At 42.4% G+C, this 24421-nt stretch overlaps 1 protein-coding gene across 2 annotated transcripts in view; it reads left to right on the forward strand.

Moving 5' to 3' along the window:
• The first annotated feature begins 899 nt into the window (after positions 1–899).
• NSL1 (NSL1 component of MIS12 kinetochore complex) overlaps positions 900–24421 on the forward strand; it is a 111941-nt gene continuing 88419 nt past the window's right edge. For both annotated transcript variants that reach the window (XM_069233916.1, XM_069233917.1), the window contains exons 1-2: positions 900–1158; positions 23018–23093. In XM_069233916.1, coding sequence (XP_069090017.1) covers positions 925–1158; positions 23018–23093 — 310 coding nt within the window. In that variant the 5' untranslated portion in view covers positions 900–924. The remainder of the gene's footprint in view (positions 1159–23017; positions 23094–24421) is intronic.

Consider the following 24421-nt stretch of genomic DNA (forward strand, 5'->3'; position numbering starts at 1 on the left):
CGGGTTAGGAGTTTACAACATGATCAGCTCTAACATGAGCAAACGCGAGACCCGTTGCATTGTAAATGCTTGTTATGTTTGTGTTTTGTTTGGGTTAAGGAGGAATGTTGTGTTCATCATGGGCACGCCCATGATGCACGCTCGGAGAGAGGTTATGTTTGAATCTCCCCAGGGGTTTAATGCGGATGGTATGACCTGTGACGTGGAACAGGAGTAAATAATAGGTCTGAGGAGGCCTTCCTTGTGACCCAGTATACGGATCTGAGTAATTACTGCATGCTGCGCTAACACAGTAGGACCCTGCTACGCACGACATTACATTCAGTGCTTTCTGTCACAGGTTAGGGCCTTGTAGCATTAACAATACACAAGCCACCATTCTCCATTGCACCACTCAAGATTTTATTCTGTTGCTTTCCGGTTACGCAGATACCTCTCAGTGCATTAACTAATAGAGGTTTCAGATACACAATAGTGAGCTTTCCACTGATTTACTTCACTTTTTTACATTCATTTTTCATTTAAGCCGTGAGTTATTTTACACACTCTTTGACTCCGCCCCCTTTGCATGCAACATCACAGTTCTCATACTTTATAAACGCACTTCGATGCTGCTCATAAGTACACGAAACCTTGAAGATATCACACATAACCAATCCGAAAACTCGGTAGATAAGCAAAGTGGCCTAAAACGATGCGTTTTAATTAGTATATTCATTGTATACGAATCTTTTTGGTTGAACGTGTTTAATACCTACAAATATTTTACAATTAATTTAAAAAGCATTTTCCTCACAAGCAACAATCTTAGCGCGTGCATCGCAAAAAAAAATGAAAACAACGCGCATGATGTAATCCCACAATTCAACGCGTGCGCACCGCACACAACTTCCGGTTTGGTGGACTTGTTTTTGAAAGAATAAAATGGCGGCAAGCCCCGGACCAGTTCCGGGGATGCCAGTGGGAGGCGGTATGGCGGCACCGCAGGGAGAGGAAGCGGAGACACCCGCTGAGCGAGACCCCCGGGTGCGCTGCTACAACAAGCGGCTCCTTGCGGAGGTGCTGGAGATGTGTAGCGACTTCACCAGTGCTGTACTGCAGAGCCAGCCGCAGCTGTGCCCGGAGCACAGGAACAGGGCGTTGCAGGAGGCGCGCTGGGTGAGTAAATACGGTGTACTTGTCCCTCTTGTCATTCGAAGAGTTGTCCATTGCTAGAGCCACAAGGTTTCGTGTTTCCAGTGTTTTGGGGTTAGCAGCTCATCAAGTCTTGTTCTTTGCATTCTGGTACTTGTAGTTTTGTGTATCCATTTATAAAGATGGGACAGAGTATCAGAAACCAAACTTGGACTGGATACATGGACCTGGGAAACTTCAGGGGCCATCTGCTTGGCTTCTTCCCTATAAGCCGTATATTTCAGGGGCAAAAGCTGTATTGCATTCAGTCTGGGTATTTCCTTCTATATTTTGGAAGCACCATTTCACCTTAAACCTTTTTGTGCATTTTGTATATTATACAGTATGTAATGCAAGTTTAAAAGAATGACTTGCATACTTACACATGCTCTGACCTCGTAGGACTGAAAATGCAAAGGTCACTTCTCCACTGCACCAATCAAGAGTCTCTGGTACTCTGGTTACACACAAACCTCTGCAGCACATTACCTAAGAGAGTTTTCATAATATACTATAGTGCATTTCCCAGTGAGTAACAACTTTTTTATTTTTTTATTTAAGCTTTATATGTAGTTACCTGATGGTGAAAGACCAAAACTTGCAGAATATTTTATTTTTTAGCCACACCTTTGACCCTGCCCCCTTTGCATGCCGCATCACAGTTCCCACACTTTTTCTGATGCACTTCAACCACTGGGTTTATTTGTATCTGATGCAGTATTTAATGTAGGTGTTGGGGGAGGTAGGGCTTCTCCCAGTGTGTGTATACCTGCCACAATTCTCTTCAACAAACATCTCATTACTCTATCGGGGTTCTTCATTTCCTTTGTTCATATAGAGGAGGGAGTGCTGTGGGCAGCGGAGTCCAAGGAGTCTTAGGGGATTTTCCTTCCTGATCTGGTTTAAATGCCTGCCACATGTTCGGTGTAACTATTAATTTCTTGAATTGTTTTCCCTTGAATGCCCCATAAGTATACACCTGTTAGTGGCTAGGTACTTCTGGGTCAAACGCTCCCCCTTTCATCATGGGTGCAGACTGTTCTGGGTACCCTGATGCCATTCTTCACAATGCTTAATAATCCTGTCTGAATCTTCTATAAATACTTTTAACACAAGTTGCAAAGGTGAAATCATTTCTGATATTGACTTCAGCACTGTACATATTAAATGCAAAAAAGTGTTTGTGTGTGTATATATATATATATATATATAGAGAGAGAGCACTTCATTTGTGATTAAACCAGTTGACAAAGGTGGTAATGTGGTTTTATGGGACTTGGCAAAATATCAAAAGGAGGCAAGAAGGCAGTTACACCTCTCAGGATGTTATGAAAAGTCACTGTTATTGGCCTATCGGATATCAGTGACCTCATTTCACAACATGTTAATGGACAGTTACAATCCGGGTTTATTGACAGATGATGAGATAAGATTTCTGACAGTAAAAAAGCCAGTTGCACCTTGTTTCTATATGCTGCCTAAGATCCACAAGGACATAGATAATCCTCTGGGCAGACCAATAGTGTCAGCAAGGGGTAGCCTGTTGGAAAATGCCTCAATTTATCTTGATTATTTTCTTCGTCCATATGTTTTCAACTTGGCATCATATTTTAGAGACAGTAAAGATTTCATCACAAAAAGATACAGAATATACCGTGGCACGATGATTGCATCATGGTTACAATAGATGTGGTATCTTTATATACCTGCATCCCACATGATTTAGGCATTCAGGCCTGTGAGCATTTCTTTAGAGATAAGCCTAGAAGAGTGTATGAGCATTCGAAATTACTTTTGAAAATATTAAGATTTTGCCTGGAGAATAACTTCTTCCTGTTTGAAAATCAATGGTACAGGCAAACTGTTGGGACTGCGATGGGAAGTTCATTTGCTCTGAGCTATTCCTCTTTGTTTATGGGGTGGTGGGAGACAAGATGTGATGACAAATGAAAAATGGTGCAAGCATATAATTTTCTGGACCAGATATATAGACAATAATTTTCTGATTTGGGATGGCCCAGATCAAATACTGAAAGATTTTTTGACTTGGCTCCCTAATAATAATTGCAATTTAAACTTTACATATAAAACTAATAGGCAAGTCATTGAGTTTCTTGACATAGAAGTTACAATTGAGGACAATACTTTACAAACTAAATTATTCAGGAAAAGTACGGCAGGAAACAGTATTTTACATGCCCGGAGTGGTCATCACCCCAAAGTCTTAAGTGGAGCATACCATATGGGGAGCTACTAAGGGCCAAGAGAAATTGTCAGTACATAGATAAGTTTCCAAAGTGAACAACTTGAAATTATTAAGATTTCAATCTAGGGGTTATCCGAATAAGGTCATTCAGAATGCATGTCAGAAGGTGACAAAAGTAGAGAGAAATGCTCTTCTGAATCAGAATAAGAAATGGAGAGATCGAATTACCTTGAGATGTATTACAACTTATAATGCATATTCACCTCAGATTACGATAGTCCTAATGAAATATTGGCATTTAATAAAGGCAGACAAAGTTATTGGTAAGATAGTTACTCCAAATCCACAACTGACATATAGGAAGAGCAGCTCCTTACAGGACATTCTGGTGCATAGTTATCAGATGAAGAACCAGGAGACGTTCCTTGAGAAACAAGACTTTTACAGGTGTATGAAATGGAAGGCCTGCAGGTACAGCTCAAATTGTGAATAGTATGTGCTACCCACAGGGAAGTCAGTCAGGATTAGAAAGTTTTTGAACTGTAACTCCGAATTTGCCGTTTATGTGATAAGATGCCCATGTGGCTTCAATATGTAGGTAGCACGACCTTTCTTTTGAAGAAACGGATCCTGGAGCATTGGCGAGCGATCAAAAATAATGATATAACATATTTGGTTGCACGTCATTGTAACCTAGTACATGCAGGAAAAATGGAGAATATGTTGTTCTTTGGAATAGATAGGGTACTACCAACACCAAGAGGGGGTGACGGGGAACGAATACTGAGATGGATGGTGTCTGAGTATATCATACAACTTAGTAGTAAACACCCATGGGGTTTAAATAAGGACGAGGAGCTCTTTGGTCATTTAGGCTAAATGCAATGATTGGAAATTAATTAGACGTTATTAGTTTATGAAAGGGAAGTGCTTTTAAAATTTAGGAATGAGTTTAACGACTTGCTTTGATTTATTTACCACTATTCTTGACTTTCGTTGGTTATCCCCACTTAAACAAAAATCTGGGATGTGAATGGCCACTTGTCTGGACAAGAATTGAGGACTGAGAACCATAATGAAAGTACAATTAACTTCACTATTAGAAATATTAGAACACAAAAAATTGATAAGCAGGTTAATATTAGAATTAAATCAATTGTTGATACAGTAGGCATAGTTTGCTATGGAGTAACAGGGTATAAGTTAGAGAAAGAAGTAAATGTTCGTGTTAAATGGAAAATGGTTGTGAAATGGATTGGGTTATGTGATTTACCATGTTAATAATGGGTCTTTATGTTATTTGTATTTTAGCGCATATTTATATATTTTTATATATAATATAATTTTTCCATAGATTTACTTCTGCTGTGTTTGATAGAAATTGGTAAGGGATATTTGTTAAACTGTATCGAGTAAAATTAATAGTCCTCGATAAGGACTGGCTGGTGATTTCATCTCCTGTAGTGGAGACACTTGTTAGTATTTCTTTCATGTTCAGTAATTGAAAAGTATTTGAGATTGGGGATAGGGTGGGGTCTTTTGTTAAGATTGAGGCTTTGGAAGAAGACAGTTTGGTCGAAACACGTAGCTGCTAAAAAGCAAGCACTTTGTTTTGTGTTGACCATTCATGAAAAATTAAAGACAGAGTTGTTTGGAGTGCCGCGTGGATTTTCTCTTCATTTGCAACATGATTTACGGGTCCTGCGCCTGTAGCAGTGCACCGACCCTGCTTGGTGGAATGCAGGAAGAACAGCAGGATGTGGTTTGTTTGAATATATATATATATATATATTTAGCAAGTCAATCTGTAAATCAATATACAGTCACCACAATATAACAATTTCTCATCAATGTATTTGCAATATTGTCACCATCTTAGTGGCACTAAAGTTTGTCTCCCCAAAAATGGCGTGAAACGGATTACCTCTCATCATTCACTTTGGACGTTCCTGATCATAAGCAAACAGGACCAGACTCGTAGTCTGCCTTACAAATTTGTACCTTCCAAGACCCTCAAGAGGGAGGGGAAAATATGAGCAACTCCAAGACTTCGGAGACCGCCCTGGGCTCACCTGTCTGTTCGAGCTGCAAGGCCCACACCCCCTCCACGATGGCATATTTTCCATAAACACTGGTATCTGCTTACCTGTATGCATGCTGATCATTGGAGGGAAGGCAATGGGCTAGTCCCCAGTGCCTGGTAGGTCCATCCCGGAGCTGTCTCCTGTCTGGCTCTGCTAATGTGAGCTCTGGACAATTTTCCTCCCTCTGCCCTTAGAAATTATCACAGCCTTCCATCTTGGGTTCTAAGGATAAAGTTTTTCACTGCCGGGTGACCCTCTGTAGTGCTGTATGCAAAGTCACTTAAAAGGGAGAGTCTCAAAGATAATCTGACTGCATCCAATATTTATACACTTCAGCAGGCATGGAATACAAATAGCTGATGCAAACGTTACAGCCTGACAAGCACATCTGTTAGTTATGTGAGTTTTTTTTTTTTTTCTTAGCCTCTAGATTTTTTGTAAGTGACACCCAATGCTTTCTGGGCTGGGGGTGTCCTGCTGCTTCTAGATAAGATAACCTGTGTTTCTTGGAACTGTTTGTGTTTTTTCTCTGCCCACACCTTTGTTCTGCTTTCCTGCTCTTATCTCATGACCGAGCTTACAGAACCTCTCTGGAATGTACTTCTGAGTTTATAGAAGACATTTATTGTTATTACTTCACCACGAGGTTCCTGAAAGACGAAATTAGTAGATTGGAAGCACGCGTTCAAAAGTAGTCGCAGCAATGAAAGCAAAATATATCAAAGTACTTCTCAGTTGCAATGCACACAGCAAATACATGTGATATATTATAGCATAACTTCAAAGCAAAGCATAAAACGATAATTTAGATATCACAGCACCAAGAAAAAATGCGTTACAAGAAAATGGACTGAACAAATGAACCCTTAGAAAAATGCCAGCAGCACCGCTCTTGGGGTTTGAAGAACACTTGTTAAAGTGCACATATTACCTTAGGGATAATTTATACATCACAGCACCAAGAAAACTTGATAAAGAGAGAGTGCATTACAAGATCGGGGTGTGAACAAGTGAAACCCTAGGAAGATACCAACAGCACCAGTCTCTGTGGGTTGGAATGAGAGTGCTAACTAATTTTTGCCCTAGGGCCCTATGCAGTGTTATCAATCCTGTTATTGTGTTTCCCAAATGTTATCATGTTATACAGGTGTGCACAAAACTGTGACCCCAGTCGATCTAAAATGGCAGTATATCTCACTATGGTTCACTGCGGGTACTAAAACAGTAATCAAGCAATATAAGCTACCAGAGAAGACAGTGCTCCTAGGGTCTAAAGTGAAAGTACACCACAGTGTAGATCCACCATGTATAAATCTACACTCTCTGAGAAGGTGCAAGGGCAATAATACGCCACTCCCATCATATTATTATCCCAAGGTTATTAAAAAGAAAGAATGGAAGAGATCTAAACTGGCAAAATCTAAAATGGCAAAGAAATTCAGTGCAGTTCACAACATATCCAGGTGTGGGGCTCTCAGATTAAGACTGCTGTACAGGATTAACTACAGAAAGAAAGCCAACCATCCCCCCAAAAAAACTAAAGTGCAATACAATGCAGATCCATCCTAGAGTTCAATGCTATATTCATCATACTTCTGTGTGTTCTTAGTGGCTTCTCTGCCTGAGAGGGAAGTAAAAAAGTAAGATGGACCACATAGCTAAATATCGCAAAGGAAAGGAGGGCATCCTAATGCCCAAATATTGCCTTGCTCAGCAATAGTAATGCAGCCTTCATGAACTTTACAAATCTTGCTGTTAGTTGGCTTGGTACCTGTTTTAGGCATTCTTCGACTGCCAATTTACAGGCCTTTTGTTCAATTTTCTGCAGCTCAGTAGAAGCCAATATCGTGTGAGAGAGCAAAGGATGTGTAAGAGAGTTTCCTTCATGGTGTCACAGCCCCTGCATGAGGTGTCCTGGTCACTCATTAGACCTACTTACTTATAAGCTTTGAGTTGCAAGTGCAGAAGTTGGACCTTAATGTTAAGTTTTTGTTCGGTGTGATAAATATTTACCGGCAATATTTTGGGTCCATATAAACCCTCTAGTAGATGTGCATTGCTTTTCGAATGGATGGTTTGTAGATCTTCATGGGCTGAAAGTAGCCTGGCTTGCTGTAGCAGAATTTTCAAAAGTGTTGTTTTTTTTTGTTGGTTTATTTATTTATTTATTTTTGCTGAAGAACAGCATGCAAGAGTTCTTTGTTGGCGAGTTGTTTTAGCAGGCAGCAATCAAACACATATAGATCTGATGATTTATCTTGGACAATGGCCCACCAGAGCTGCTTTAAAGCCCCTGGCTCCGCTGCTGATAGCTTTGCAGAGATGGAAAGAAGCCTTGCGCTGAGTATGTACTCTTGGCGCGCCAAATTAAAATCCAGACAGATTTGTGTCTGCACCGTGCATGCTGGTAGTTTGAATAAGCGACTATAACATTGGCATTACGTCTGATTCAGCCCGCTTAATATACAAGTATTATAAACAATAGAGCCACGTACATGCGGGGGCATCAGTTTACAATCCATGATTTTACGAATAGCAGAAAGATCTGGACCTGAAAGGTTCTTAAGGAGGCATTAAAACACAAAAGTAAGGGCGCTTGCTGTTATTGTCACTGCCTTAGTATGGGGCAGTTGGAAGGCCCTGGTCCTTTAGCCATACTTCCAAATATTTGATGTTAGACAATCTTTCCATTTTCTGGCCACGTATGAACCAGCCACCATATCTAATCTTCCTTCTACCAGAGAATAAATATTGGTTTTGATGGGATTAATACAGAGCCTATTGATTATTATTATTTTTTTTTTTCCTTCTCTCTTCCCCAGTATTCAGCCAGGTTGGTCAAGGATCTTTGAAGCCCAATCGCAGACTTGGTCTAGTAATATCTTATCAGCATATTGCAACAAGTGTAGGCTTCTACCTGAATATTTTGGTGAAAAGTTGTTAGCAGCACTTCTATGGTGATTGAAACTCGGCAAGATATAAGTTAAATAGTAAGGGGGCCAGAATGCAGCCTTGTTTGAGGCCTCTGTTAGTATAAATCTTTTCTGACGTAGACCACTTGTGTTGTCAGAAGTGAAGGGGAGTGATCCTATTAAGGAAGTAAGGATCAGGTTCTGTAATCAGGCGATACAGAGAGGGACCTACAAGGAGCATATTGACACACAAAGTAGTTATGTTCAGTGCCAGGAACTACTGTGGCAATCAGTGGTATAACAAAACTGGAGGGGGCTTCCCTGCAAAGAAAATGGAGCCCCCCTCCACTCTAGACTCACTCAGGGCAGCTGCTGTGCTGAGGGGGGCCGCTGGGCCTTTGTTACACCACTGGTGGCAATGTGTATTTTTTTAGAACAAAAACTTGTTTTCTTCTTTTTGCCAGTGTTTGTTACAATGGTGAGGGCCTGGAAGCTCCCACAACAATAAAATGTTACAAAAGCCATGTAAAAAAAAGACCTGCATTGACAAAACCAAAAGCCTCCCAAACAAATGTATCTGTTGGCTTTTACCAGTGCTTGTTTGTTTTCATGCTTCCCACATTCTTTTTGAAAATGGCTACACTGATTTTCCAGTAGGAATATTTTTTGGAAATACTCGCTTGCATCAACACATTTTACTAAATGACGCTTCAAAGAAATAGTACCTAAAATTTCATAGTAGTGAAACTTTTTTTCCTTCTTGCATTTTTCTCTGAACATTTTATTTTGAAACCAAAGAATCATCACTCTTGCTTACAAGCTTCTGCACACATTTGCATCAATCGGAGAGCATTCTGGGAACATTATATTTAGCCTCATAGTGTGAAACTTTTCAAAAGTTATGACTTTTTTGTTGTTGCTGGAACTGCTGTCAGTAGTGCAGTGTGACCTTAAAACGTTCATTTACAGCGCTCACCCTAATAATGAAAGCTTTTCATTAGTGAGCCATAAATACAAGTTTGAGCAGTATTAACATATGGACACATTACCTCAACTTCAGGCAGTTCCCTTCTCTGTAAATTTTCAGCCAAAGCGTTTGTGCTGCAGGGAGTTGGGCCTACTTGTCCCAAGGACAAAATATACATGAAAACTTGTAGCCCTTGACCCCAAACAATATGTCCCAGCATGCCTGATAGGAATTCTACATCCCTGTGTCCCTAAAACATCTCTCCAATTGCAATATTTGTAGTGTCATATATGGAATTATCTGCCCATGCAGTAAACTGTACATTAGGCAAACCGCCCAGAAAACTAAAATATGTATAGGCTGACATCATTGAACAACATCATTTCAGGACGATCTGACATGGCAAGTCATCAGTGTTTTCCTGATTCCTCAGGGAGGTGGAAACATGGAACAAAGTAGAATTAAGATGGATCTTAACCTCTTCACTGCTAGGTCTTTTCCCCCCTCAGATGACAGGCCTTTTTTTGGCTATTTGGGGCAGTTCGCACTTAGGCTCTCATAACTTTTTGTCCACATAAGCTACCCACGCCAAATATGCGTCCTTGTTTTCCAACATCCTAGGGATCCTAGAGGTACCCAGGGTTTGTGAATTCTCTTGGAGGAGACTAAGAAATTAGGCAAAATACAGCGATTCTTTTTTTTTTTTTAATGGGAAAAATGGCTGCAGAAGAAAGCTTGTGGCTTTCCCCCTGAAAAATGGCATCAACAAGGGGTTTGCGGTGCTAAAATCACCATCTTCCCAGCTTTCATTAACAGGCAGACTTGAATCAGAGAACCACAATTTTGTTATTTTACTGGGACATACTCATTTTTGCTATTTGTGTTTTTTAGCCTCCTTCCAGTTAGTGACAGCAATGCCCCAAAACACAACTTGGACACATCAAAATGATATGTTACAAAACTACCTGTAGTTGCAAAGGGGGGGGGGGGCAACCTGGGTTTTTGGTGCCAGGTTCGGCGGTCATCTAGGGGAAACCTACCAAATCCAGACATTTTTGAAAACTAGACACCCAGAGGAGTTCAGAGAGGTGTGGCTTGTGTGGATCCCCCAACATTTTCTTACCCAGACTCCTCTGCAAACCTCAAAATTTGCTTTAAAAAAAGGCATATTTTCCTCACTTTTCTTTGTAGGATCACTGCGCCTGCACAAATTTCCTCCCCCTGGCTGCAGGAAAAACTTACAACGCGAAGGAGGTCTCTAATGAGTATTATGTGTTTTAAATTTGACATCATTAAATGTGGGGGTGGAAGGGGAAGTCTCCCAGTGTCCTTTCTGTCCAAAGTTGGTGGAGGGAAGTCCTTGCCTCCCCACGCCAGACAGAAAACCTGTGTACTGCTTGATTTGCAGCTGCTCCGGCTTTTGTGCACTTTTCCAAGGATTCCTTTGTGCACAACCTCGCCTGGGTCCCCAGCACTCAGTCCTGCATTGCCCAACTCGCTGAGTTGGACTCCGACGTCGTGGGACCCTCCTTTGTGACTTTGAGTCCCCCACTGTCCTCAGATCTTCTAATTGTCCCGGTACTTCTGCGGGGGCTCTCTGAGTTGCTGAGCGCCCCCTCTGTCTCATCCTCCAAGAGGCGACTTCCTGGTCCCCAGCAGCACCCAATCCTGTGTTCCAGGGACCACGCTTGTCAGGGTGAGAGGGGACCCAGAGGACCGGTGATGCAGAAGTTTGGTGCCTGCGTTGGCAGGGGGAAGATTCCCTCGACCCACAGGAGATTTCTTCTTGGCTTCCAGTGCAGGGTGAAGCCATACAGCCCTCAGAGCATGCACCACCAGGAAACAGTTGAGAAAGCCGGCAGGATGAGGCGCTACAATGTTGCTGGTAGTCGTCTTGCTACTTTGCTCCAGGACGCCTGCAAAACCGCAACAGTCAGCGGTCGATCCTTGGCAGAAGTCGAAGAGGGAAGTGCAGAGGAACTCTGGTGAGCTCTTGCATTCGTTATCTGAGGAATAGCCCAGTGGAGAGACCCTAAATAGCCCAAAAGGAGGATTGGCTACTGAGAAAAGGTAAGTGCCTATCGGGAGGGGTCTCTGACGTCACCTGCTGGCACTGGCCACTCAGAGCTGTCCATTGTGCCCCAACACCTCTGTATCCAAGATGGCAGAGGTCTGGGACACACTGGAGGAGCTCTGGGCACCTCCCCTGGGAGGTGCTGGTCAGGGGAGTGGTCACTCCCCTTTCCTTTGTCCAGTTTCACGCCAGAGCAGGGTTGGGGGATCCCTGAACCGGTGTAGACTGGCTTATGCAGAGAGGGCACCATCTGTGCCCATCAAAGCATTTCCAGAGGCTGGGGGAGGCTACTCCTCCCCAGCCCTTCACACCTATTTCTAAAGGGAGACGGTGTAACACCAGAGGAAATCCTTTGTTCTGCCTTCCTGGGACCAGGCTGCCCAGGCCCCAGGGGAGCAGAAACCTGTCTGAGGGGTTGGCAGCAGCGGCAGCTGCAGTGGAGACCCCGGAAAGGCAGTTTGGCAGTACCCGGGTTCTGTGCTAGAGACCCGGGATGCATGGAATTGTCCCCTTAATACCAGGATGGTATTGGGGTGACAATTCCATGATCCTAGACATGTTACATGGCCATGTTCGGAGTTACCATTGTGACGCTACATATAGGTAGTGACCTATATGTAGTGCACGCGTGTAATGGTGTCCCTGCACTCACAAAGTTCAGGGAATTTGCCCTGAACAATGTGGGGGCACCTTGGGTAGTGCCAGGGTGCCCACACACTAAGTAACTTGGCACCTAACGTTCACCAAGTGAGGGTTAGACTTATAGGTGACAAGTTACTTATGTGCAGTGAAAAATGGCTGTGAAATAACGTGGATGTTATTTCACTCGGGCTGCGGTGGCAATCCTGTGTAAGAATTGTCTGAGCTCCCTATCGGTGTCAAAATAAATGCTGTAGCCCATAGGGGTCTCCTGGAACCCCAAATACCCTGGGTACCTAGGTACCGTATACAAGGGAATTATAAGGGTGTTCCAGTGTGCCAATGAGAATTGGTAAAATTAGTCACTAGCCTGCAGTGACAATTTTAAAAGCAGAGAGAGCATAAACACTGAGGTTCTGGTTAGCAGAGTCTCAGTGATACAGTTAGGCACCACACAGGAAACACATATAGGCCACAAACTTATGAGCACTGGGGTCCTGGCTAGCAGGGTCCCAGTGACACATATCAAACATACTGACAACATAGGGTTTTAACTATGAGCACTGGGCCTTGGCTAGCAGGATCCCAGTGAGACAGTAAAAACACCCTGACATATACTCACAAACAGGCCAAAAGTGGGGGTAACAAGGCTAGAAAGAGGCTACCTTCCTACAAGGATGAGTTGGACTGAGGTAATGAAGATTACTGGCAAGTAATCGGGATGTGCACTATTTGCATTGCAACAGGCTGTGAGCTGCAGAAGCATTAGTTGTGGAACAACGAGATCATAGGTGAAACTGATTTAGAGAGTTAGAAGATGTGCATACTCTGTAAGGTGTATACCTTTTATTTCCATTAAATGGTATTTCTGTTTTGAAGAGTGTTGCGCAATTCAAGTTTTGGTGTGGTCCTGTGACCGAGCTTGAAGAAGCTATATTGTTTTTTATCTGGAATAGTCAGGTGGCAGTAGATTTGAATTTAGGCACTGCATATTGTTTGGGACTGGTCTTGATAATTTCTGGAGCCTAGAGTCTTGCCCTGTCTAGGGCTCAGTAGAAAAATGTAGCATAAAAATGTGATGTGTATACAAAACTGAGAAAATACAAACTAAGTCACTTGACTTGTATGCAGTTCTTCTGTATTCTTGCAGTAAAGGTGCTTACATCTGAAAAGAAAGCACATGTGATTAGGTTTTCCTCTCAATGATTTACTCTTAGCTATTTTTAGGGTCGAGCCTGCGAGGCATGTGCAAGCGCATGTGTCTTGCATGTGAGACACTGTTGTTAACAAAAAGGGCTTGTAGCCTGACCGTTGCTTTCCCTTTTGTTGGCTTGCAATGCAGTTTTCTTTACAGCCTCTTAATTCATCACTGCAGGCCTAGCATCATTTCTCTTCCTCTCTGTGGAGAAGGGACCAAGTGTGACTGGCAAAGACGTGCCCAGCAGGACAAACTTATTTTCTATAGTTAAGTTTCTTTTATTTTTCTAAGCCTTTTTTTTTTTTTTTTTTTGCTCGTAGGCGCCGTTATCAAACGATGAGGAATATTTTGTTCTAAATATTGCAAAGAGACATGGTTTCTAATGTGTAATTTTTAAAATGCTGCTTTAACACATTACACCCCAATCTGCCCCACTCCAATCTGTCCCATTTCTATCCAAAACAGTCTGCCACACTCCAATCAAAAACAGTCCATCCCTCTTCAATCCAAAGCAATCTGCTCCACTCCAATCTGCCCTATTCCAATCCAAAACAATCTGCCTCGCTCCTATCCAAAACAAACTGCCCCTCACCAATCTGGTCCACTCCAATCCAAAACAATCGACCCACTCCAATCCATGCCACTCTAATCTTGCCCAATACAAAACAATCTGCCCACTTAAATTCAAAACAATATGCGCCACTCCAGTCCGCCCTAATCCAATCCACCTGGCCCCACTCCATCCTAATTTACTCCACTCCAATCCACCCCACCCCACTTCAGTCCAATCCACCCTACTCCCATCCAAAACAATCTGCCCCAAAACAATCTACTGCACCTCAAATCTGCCTCAATCCAATCCAGAACAATCCCCCTCCACTCCAATCTGCCCCTCTCCAATACAAAACACTCTCCAGTCTGCCTCTCTCCTATCCAGACCAATTTGCCTTATTCCAATCCCGACCAATCTGCCCTATTCCAATCCACCCCACCTCGCTCCAATCCACCCCACTCAAAGTCCAAAATTCTATCTTTGGCCAATCATTTTTATAAAAATAAATCTTAATATGGATAACATTTGATAACCTTCATTACAGATATGCAAGATCCATACAAAGTACATTGTACAGTGCAAAAGCTGCAATACAAAAATGAGCAGCACAGCTAATACGGGGACATAGAAAGTAAGGCTACATGTCTTATGCCCGTCTACAAAAAGCTATAGAAGGGTCCCCTATGTTCACTGGGGTACCCTATGTTCACTGGGGTATTTAAGTCCACTACATAAACTGGCGTAATATCAAATTATTAGTACAGGAATCTACTCTCACAATAATGTCTATGTACTATTTCTTTAAAAAGGCATTCAAACCACATCTTTGTCATGTACATTTTTTTCAAAAGAGCACCCAGGCAAAGCAATTAAGAACATCCACACGGCCAGTCAAAAGGCTCAGTAAAGGGATAGCAGTAAAAACGGAAAGCAAGCATTAAAACGTAATTGAATTACGCAGGGAAAATGCATTTTTCAGGAAGGAGCCAGCTGCTTCATAAAGAGAGCCTAGTTGCATAAAATATAACAATGCCGCTCTACACTTATTAAAATTAAGCTTCCTTAAAACAGGCAACAGATAACGTTTGGTCAAAGGAAGATAAAAACCACAAAAAGGCATGGTATAGCAAGGTCTGCGGTGCCATCTCATCACAAAGGGCATATGCAAATATCCATATTTGCAAATCGGCCTTGTTTTTTTTTATTTATTTTTTTTAAAATTTATAAAGTGCATTCCGGCATAAGCATTAAAGCGCTATGAACAAAGGTGAGCGGGCCACAAGGACACGGCACAAGGAGGGATGACACCAAGTTACTGTGGAAAGAGCCAAGTTTTTAACTTCTTTCTGAAAGTCAAGAGACCGTGTTCTTTCCTCAACATAGGAGGGAGAATATTCCAATATTTAGCTGCAGCAACTGAAAATGCCTTATCACCCCATCTGGCCTTTCGAGTCCGTGGTACGAAGGCCAAATTGGCATCAGCAGATCTGAGCTGGCGGCTAGGAATATACCAGCAAAGCCCTGAGTTCACAAGATCCGGGCTGCTGGTATAAGAGAGCTTTTTGTGTTAAACACATTGTCTTAAAGGCAATACGTTTCTTCACAGGCAACCAATGTAGTTGCCTCAAAGTAGTGCTGGCCGACGTGGAGCAGGGGAGGTTGAGTGTTAAACGTGCAGAAGTGTTCTGGATCAGTTAAAGTTTGCTTAGTGACAGCTTGTCAATATTAAACAATAGGGCATTGCAGTAATCTATTTTCGAGATAACTAGAGCAAGAGATACCATAATTTGGAGCTTCTCTTGTAAATAGGGAAATATTTTTCTCAGTTTTCAGTATCCAAAAACAGATTTCAGTGATGGAGCTAACCTGTGGTTTAAAGGACAAGACAGTGTCGAAGATGACCCCCAGATTCTTAGTAGAATCATTTGGAACCGGTAGATCTCCACACACTGATGGCCACCAGCTAGGCCCAAAAAATAAGAATTTCCATTTTGTCGCCATTCATTTTGAGCCAGTTCATGCCCATCCATCTATTAATCTCACACATACATCGCGGTCAGCGACTTCTTCCCAATTCCCATGAATAGGGTTGATCAATTGAGTAGCATCCGCGTAAGAAGAGGTCAGAAAGCCAAATGAGCGAATCAATCTGGCTAATGGAGCCATGTACAAATTAAACTGGCTGGGACTGAGTGAAGAACCCTGAGGTACCCCGCATAGTAACTGGTATGCAGGAGATTTAAAGTCCCCGCATGTTACTATAGTAGATCTGTTTTCAAGAAAAGTCTAGAGCTGTGCCTCTAATGCCTGCTGGATGTAGGTGATGCGTCATAATTTGAGGAGAGATGGCATCAAATGCTGCTGATAAATCTAAAAGTACTAAAATAGTGCCAACACCCTCATTGACTAGTTTCCGAATCGTATCTGAAGTGGAAATGAGAGCAGATTCGATGCTATGGTTCTTTCTAAAGCCATGATGAGTGGGATCTAGACTACCAGAGTCTTGAAGAAACTTGGCTAATTCTTCATTGATATGTTTTTTTTGAAGATCTTAGATTGGAAAGGCAGTAAGGCAATGGGCCTTAGATTCTTGAGGTTGTTAGATTTACCATATGCTTCCTTTTTCAAGGGAATCACTGTTGCCTCCTTCCAAGAGGAAGGGAACACCCCGAGGTCAAAACCTCCTGACAAATGGGGACAAGAGCAGTGGAAACTAGATCCGGGACCAGCTGTAAAATATGAGGTGGACAGGGGTCACTAGGGGACCCAGATTTAATGGTTGTCATAAGGGCTTTTTTTAAAAAAAATTCTCTGAGCCAAGAGGCTGAAAGATTGTGGAAAATCCACCTGGATGTGTAAAATGTTGTTTTCAAAATATGCTGCCACCTTATTGCAGAAATCTTGAGAATACTACGAATCTGTGGGCATATCAGAAGTGGTGAGAGAGCGTACTGTTCTAAAGAGCTCTCTAGGAGTATCAATGGCTTTCTCTGTTCTACTTGAGTAGTAATCCGTTTTAGCAGTATTAATGGCATTTTTTGTACAGTCTAAGGGTAGTTCTAAGATTAGCTTTTTCCGTAGGATCTAACCTCCATTTCTGTTCTTGTCCTTTTCCAATTTTTAAGGTCGTTCGTAAACCACTGGCTATTGGCCTTGTGGGGAGCAAAGTAACCATGAGCTGAGCCTTAATCAAGATAACAATACACATTCCCAAGCCAGACTACGGTGCCGCCCCTAATGTAATTTGAATAAAACAATAATCCCTGACAGCGCTCTTTGATAGTTCACTGCCCTCTCTTCTAGAGCACGCCCAGGACATCTTGTTTGGGGTCAAGGGCAACAAGTTTTTATGTCTACTTTGTCCTTGGGACAAGTAGGCCCAACCCTCTGCAGCACAAACCCTTTAACTGCCTGTTTACAGAGAGTGAAACTCTCTGCAGTTGAGGTAAAGTGTTTCCAAAAGATAATGCTGTTCGAACTTGTATTTATGGTTCATTATTTGAAAGCCTTCATTATTAGGGTGAGTGCTGTAAATAGATGTTTTAAGGTCACACTTCACTACTGACGTTGGTTCCAGTACAAAAAAAAAAAAGTGTATACACATGTTTGAAAAGTTTAGGTTATGAGGCAAAGTATAATGCTCCCAGAATGCTCTCTGATTAGATGCAAATGAAGTGTCATTTAGTAAAATGTTTTGATGCATGCTGATATTTCCCAAATATATTTCTAATGGAAAATCAGTGTAACCATTTTCAACACGATTATGGGAAGCATGAAAATAAACAAACACTGACAAAGCCAACTGATCTGACATATTTTTATAAGTCCTTTAGTTTAATCAATGCGTGTCTTGTTTTGACATGGCTTTTGTAACACTTTATTGTTGTGGGAGCTACCAGGCCCTCAACATTGTAACAAACACTGGCAAAAAAAAAAAAAAACGTTTTTGAACTCTAAAAGCACACGTTGCCACCAGTGGCATAACAAAGGCCCGCAGCCGCCCTACAGGGGGCCCCTTCACCTGCCCTGAGTGAGTCTGGAGAGGGGGCTCCTCCATGTTCTTTGCAAAGGGGCACCCTCCAGTTTCGTTATGTCACTGATTGCCACTGTAGTTCCTGACACTGAACAAAACTACTTTGTGTGCCAATATGCTCCTTGTGGAAGAGCAGAATGCGATCACTCACAGTAAAGCCAGCCGAAAGAGAGAGAAATAGAAGTTTAATAAAAACAAAATGTCTTTGTTAACACCAGACCTAATTAGGGACCAAGACCCACATGTAGGTAGCTTTTTGCATGTCGCAAACAGCAAAAAGCACATTGCGATGCACAAACACAGTTTTGCGACACAGTAACTTGGTTACTGAATCGCAAAACGGGTTTGCGACTCGCAATTAGGAAGGGGTGTTCCCTTCCTAATTGCGACTCGCAGTGCAATGTAGGATTGTTTTGCGAATGCGGGCGCAAACCAATCGCAGTTTGCACCCATTTCAAATCGGTGCTAACACTTTCGCAAAAGGGAAGGGGTCTCCATGGGACCCCTTCCCCATTGTGAATGTCACTGTAAACATTTTTTCAGAGCAGGCAGTGGTCCTGTGGATCACTGCCTGCTCTGAAAAAGTGAAACGAAAACGTTTCATTTTTCGTTTTTGTAATGCATCTCGTTTTCCTTTAAGGAAAACGGGCTGCATTACAAAAAAAAAAAAACTGCTTTATTGAAAAGCAGTCACAGACATGGTGGTCTGCTGTCTCCAGCAGGCCATCAGTCCTGTGAGGGCCGCCATTCGCAAGGGGGTCGCAAATTGCGACCCACCTCATGATTATTCATGAGGTGGGCATTTGCGAAGCACAAATGGTGTCAGGGACACCATCCTACATTCGGATTTGCGACTCGCAATTTGCGGGTCGCAAATCTGAACCTACCTACATGTGGCCCCAAATTCTTAAAGAAAGTCACAAAAGTGCACCCATGGTATATGTCGTACCCCTATAAAATATTTGTGAACTGTATTTTAGCATGGGTAAATACGCATGTGTAGATTTGCTCATGTGAAAATCTATTGAGCATTTGCAAGTTCATTTTCCCTCCAGCCACTTTCTTCCCAACCCTGGAAGAAGTTCTAATTCTGCCATTGTCAGGAGTAAATGTCCAACCTTTCTTATTATGGGAAAATATTAGAGAGAAGCTGGTGAAAATCTTTAAAACATGCAGGTTAGTAGGTTTGCAGACTCAAAGGCATTCCAGCCCTGGAACTATTGCTTACTGCTTCCTCCAGCCCCAGTATGCAGATCTGCAGAAAGGTGGAAAAATAAGGAAATTGCTACAGTAGGGATTGAAACTGCAAGTATTCAAGCCCTACTATGGTAGTAGCCCTGGCATAATCAGAGAGGCTATTATCAGAGCTCTTACATAATGAGATTGCTGCCATAATTTGGCGCCACACTACATGGCACCAAAGGGACAAGTAGATCTTTTTACAGGACAAGTAGATTTGAGAAGCAACCTGTCCCCTGGACAAGTAGATATTTTAATAAATTCCACACCCCTGTAGCGGCAATGAAACACTCCCTGATCCGCTCTCTATCCTTTTTATAAATGTCAGAGGGTTTCTCATAGAGGAGTGGGCAACCTATGGCTAATGTCTCCTGGATATATTTGAGCCAGGGTATTCTGTTCCCATGATCACATGATAGACAGTCCAAAACAATTTCCCTATTCAGGGTAGCTGCCTCCTTACAATATAACACCATTGCAGCAGCAGAACAAGGTTTATCTGGTCCTCTATGTACTCCATACCCAGTTCTTGATGAGTGGTGAAGTGGATACATGGACACCCAAAAGGCAGCGACACACCCTATTTTCCTTCCACCTGAACACTGCTAACATCTCAGTACCCCAGACCTCTGCACCATAAGTAAGTGTAGGCAAGCATTTAAGCAAGGGTAAAATAGGCATGTTGGCGTTTCATGAGGCCAAGGGGAAATTTGTGCCAATTGCACACAGAAATCGATTCTTTCATTGACACAAGGAGTCCAGGGTCAAGCATTATCCTACAATATACCAAGACATAGGAACAGGAGCACTTTCAAACCCTGTCCCCAATGCTAATGCGGCATGTTTTGGGGGCCACATACCATAATGAAGGTTTTAGTTAGATTGGTTTTCAACTCCAAGTCCTTCATAAATAGCAGGAAGGAGGAGATCAAGATCATTAAACTGTTAGCAGTTCTGGCGAGCAACATGGCATTGTATGCATAATAGAGCACATGGACAGGTTTTGTTCCTGACTGTCGGGACATCTGCCCCTGATTTGGTTAGGGCTGATTCCACACCTTTTAAATAGAATGAAAACAAAATGGGAGCCATCATGCAACCATGCCGTACCCTACGATTGACTGGGAAAGGGGTGGAGCATTCACATACCAGCCGCACCTCACAGATGTAGGCATGTCCGTATGTAGATGCCGCAGGAAAGTAACAAAATCCTCCTCCATGCTCAGGGTGCTTAAAATAGCCCACAACTTAGATCTATTGATGCAATGTAACGTGGATGAAAGATTCATGAACGCTAGATAAATGGGGCTGGATTTAGCATACCTATACGTTGAAAGTAAGAGATGTAGATTTAACCCTTGTTCAATAGATCCCAGGCATTTCCTAAAACCATATTGCACCTCAGAAAGGATATTCTTTTCAAAGGATCGAAAAAGCAGCCTATCTAATACTACTCTCCCAATGATTTCAACAGTGAAGTCTAATAATGAAATTGAGTGATAGCACTTTGGGTCCTGCACATTACCCTTTTTGAAAACTGGCACTATGTTGGAGGAGTGCCAGGAGGGCGGAAACCCTACCTTACATGCCGAATTACAGTTAACTAAGGGGCCCACAGCTCTGGGTTTATTTTATATATGTCCATAGGTATTCCATCAGGGCCGCCTCCTCCTCGCCCTCAAAGACACACAGGGCTTGTAGTCCCCTCACGAGCAGCAACAGCATTCCACCTCACTACAATCCAACCCACCCCATTCCACCCCAAACAACCTCACTCAATGTAATTCACCCCACTGACTCCATTCCACCCCTCCTCAATGCAGTCCACTCCAGGCCACACCACCCCATCCCACCCCCCTCCCCCCCAATTCACCCCACCCTTCTGGCAATTCACCCCACTCTACCCCAATCCACCCCATTCAGGTCACCCACTCCAATCACCCCACTCTATTCAGTCCAACCCACTGTACCCCAATCCACCTCAAACTGCCCCAATCCAATCCACGCCAACCCACTCCACTCTATCCCACGCCATTCCACTGCATTCTACGACACTGCTCTCTACGACACTCTACAACTGAGCCAACAAACTCTACTCCCCTGTGAGTCTCTACTCCACTCCCCCTCTAAACCACTCTGACTCTCCACTCCAACAAATCCAGTCCATGATATTCTACTCTCCCGCACTCACTCCTCTAGGACACTCCACACCACTACCTTTTAGCCATGCTGAACAGTTGCCACACTGGTGTTCAACATGGCAAAAACACATTGCTAAAGCCAATAGTTCTTTCATAGGCCTATTGGCTTGCCAATGCTTGTTAGTATTGCTGTCACTGTATTGGTAACAGTGTTTTGCACATACACAGCACTCAATTTTGTAAAAGGATAGATGTCAGGTCCCAAAGTTTTTTGCTCTGAAGCCGGGGCTGGAGCTATTGAATGTTGGGGATTCCAAATACCAAGACTGCGTAGTCTTGATTCCACTTGATACCTCTTTCATCCACTACCAGAAACTTCTGCCCATTCATCTCACTCTTGTAGTCTCCCTCCTCCTGTCTCATTATTCTAATGAAACTACTGGATTTGAGCGGCAGAATCACCTGTGGTGTGGGGAACGGAGTCTGAACCCACTATAGATTACACCTGTCGGCTTAATCCGGGTTTTGCTCCGGCTACTAGCAGTGCCTCATCCCTAACCAAGAGAAGGGATGATTGGGCAGCCAAGCGCATGACACAATTGACTCCTCAGGGAAATCGTGGTCACTCAGATCGCATCCGTTTCTCTCAGTTACATTAGTCTCACGTATACAAGGACAATCAGAGGCAGTATGTGTTTCAATAAGGTTTTTAATGAAGCAACTGCATCTTGGATACTAAAGCATGTACTGCAATAACCAGGACGATGAACCATGACAGGATTAAAATAGTGACGAGAAGAGTAAAGCATAAAAATAACGCTACCATATTGTGAGTAGACTAATTCCTACCTAGGCTACATTAGAGCACAGCATGTTAAGCTCTAGTTCTGCCCTTCAGGTTCCCCTGGGAAGACATCATCCCTCATACCTGAGCAAGAGGCCTGAAGTCTGCATAAGCAGCTGTAGCGAAGTGTCAAGCAATCCGCATACAGTCATGGTCATCTGGCTGGAATCTCCCTTTAATGTGTATGGGACAGAGAAGTGTTTTTGTAATAAAACAGCTGATGTTCTGAGAAAATGTCCCTACGTAAGGATGTGTATGTTTCTATGAATCCCAGAGACAAAGCGTTACCAGGTTTACCAGCAACCTATCATACTGCAGCCTTGAGAAAAGTGCAGAGTGAAAGAAATGTCTTTTTTTAAGAACGCAGTGCTGGCCTAGGTAAAGAACAGCCAAATAGAGAAAAATAAAACAAGACCGCAAATGTGGCTATCATTAAAATAATAAACGAAGCTGAATAAAATATATCAATGTTAAAGTGCACATCAGCAGGCCTCGTCTGCTACAATAACATGTATGGAGCTATAACTAAAATGGCTACACAACACTCCTTTCCCTCTTTTGTGGTTTTTCCTCTTCTGCACTCTGGGATGCAGTCTGGTGAGAAAAATTAAATGCTGGTACTCCTAAATGAGTGCCAGAGGGCTCCACTTGCATCCACCAGCTCCAATTAAGCACTGCATATCCAGAAGAAATATTTTCTATAACATACCTGAATGCCGCTAATACAATATATTGCTAAAAGTTGTTTTTTGTAATGTCTTACTAATAAAACATTAGTGAAAGTACTAGAATTTTTTTTTTTTTAAATGAACTTTAAAAACGAGGTAACATTAACAAAAAACATAACTCGTGCTTGTGTTTCAGAATTGGGTTAAATGAGCTTTGAAAAATGCAGAATGTGAAAAGGACCCAACACTGTTTATTGATAGATTTTTTTCTTTTTCTTTTTTTCAGAACTTTGAAACAATAGTACAAGAGAATGTCACTGTTGATGGACTGCCTTGGTCGGAAGCTTCAGAATCTCAAAGTGGTATGTTGTGTTCTTGCGTTTCCTTTAGTGCATCAAATTATGATGTTCAGTTTCTACTTTACCACCTTTCTTTAGCATTATCCCATGAAAGCAGAAATGTTTCATGAGATGTACAAGCTTAAAAATCTGTTGTCGACTGACTGTCAGCCCTGCCAGTTCAGGATAGACTGTTTTCCCATTTCTAACAATGAGGAACAGGGTCAGTGCTGATTTGCATAAGGCAGGCTAGAGTCTAGAATGGTATGGTGGGTTAAAATACTATGAACTGGAATGCGACCAGAGCAGTCTCCAGGAACTGAGATGAATTCACGTATTCCATCCTTGTTGTTGTTGTTGCAGAGGTCATCTTTAATAGGCATGGTATGTACTTATTGTATTTATTGACATTTATATTTGCTACTTTGCCAATCTCAAAGATAACTTTAATTATAAGCCCCATGAATTTGGGTTTATTTTGTGACATAATGTGTGTTGTGTGTCATTAGCCATAGTCTGTATTTATATGTTAACTATAAAACGCTGTTTTTAAAATATATCAGTAGCAAGAACTCTTTTGGTTATGGTTTAAGTAGTTATGTCCCAGGCTCAGTTGTGGTGCCTCTATTCCTGGCTTCTGCTCAATTTTTAGATTTCTTTGAAGCGTAATTTTGTAAAATGTGCTGATGCATGGCACCGTTTCCAAACAAATATTCGGAATGGAAAATCAGTGTAACCATTTTCAACAAGATTATGGGAAGCATGAAAATAAACCAGCACTGGCAAAGCCAACCGATCTGACATTTTTTGTGAGTCTTTGTTTCTTCAGTTCGTGCCTTGTTTTGACATGGCTTTTGTAACACTTTATTGCTGTGGGAGCTGTCGGGCCCTCATCATTCTAACAAACACTGGCAAAAGGAATAAAATGTTTTGGTCCCAAAAAGCACACATTGGCACCAGTGGCATAACAAAGGCCCCGCAGCCCCCCGCATGGGGGCCGCTTCAACACAGCACCTGCCCTGGGTCTGGACGGGGGGCCCTCCATGTTCTTTGCAGGGGGCGCTCTCCAGTTTCGTTATGCCACTTATTGCCACAGTAGTTCCTGGCACTGAACAAAACTACTTTGTGTGCCAATATCCTCCTTGTGGAAGAGCAGAATACAATTACTCACAGTAAAGCCAGCCGATAGAGAAATAGAAGTTTAATGAAAACGAAATGTCTTTGTTAACGCCAGACCGAATTAGGTACTCAATTCTTAAAAAAAGTCACAAAAGTGCACCCATGGTATGTCGACCATGAAATCGTACTCCGAGAAAATATTTGTCAACTGCATTTTAGCACAAGCAAATAAG

Source organism: Pleurodeles waltl, chromosome 5, assembly GCF_031143425.1.
Source record: "Pleurodeles waltl isolate 20211129_DDA chromosome 5, aPleWal1.hap1.20221129, whole genome shotgun sequence".
Lineage (NCBI taxonomy): Eukaryota > Metazoa > Chordata > Amphibia > Caudata > Salamandridae > Pleurodeles > Pleurodeles waltl.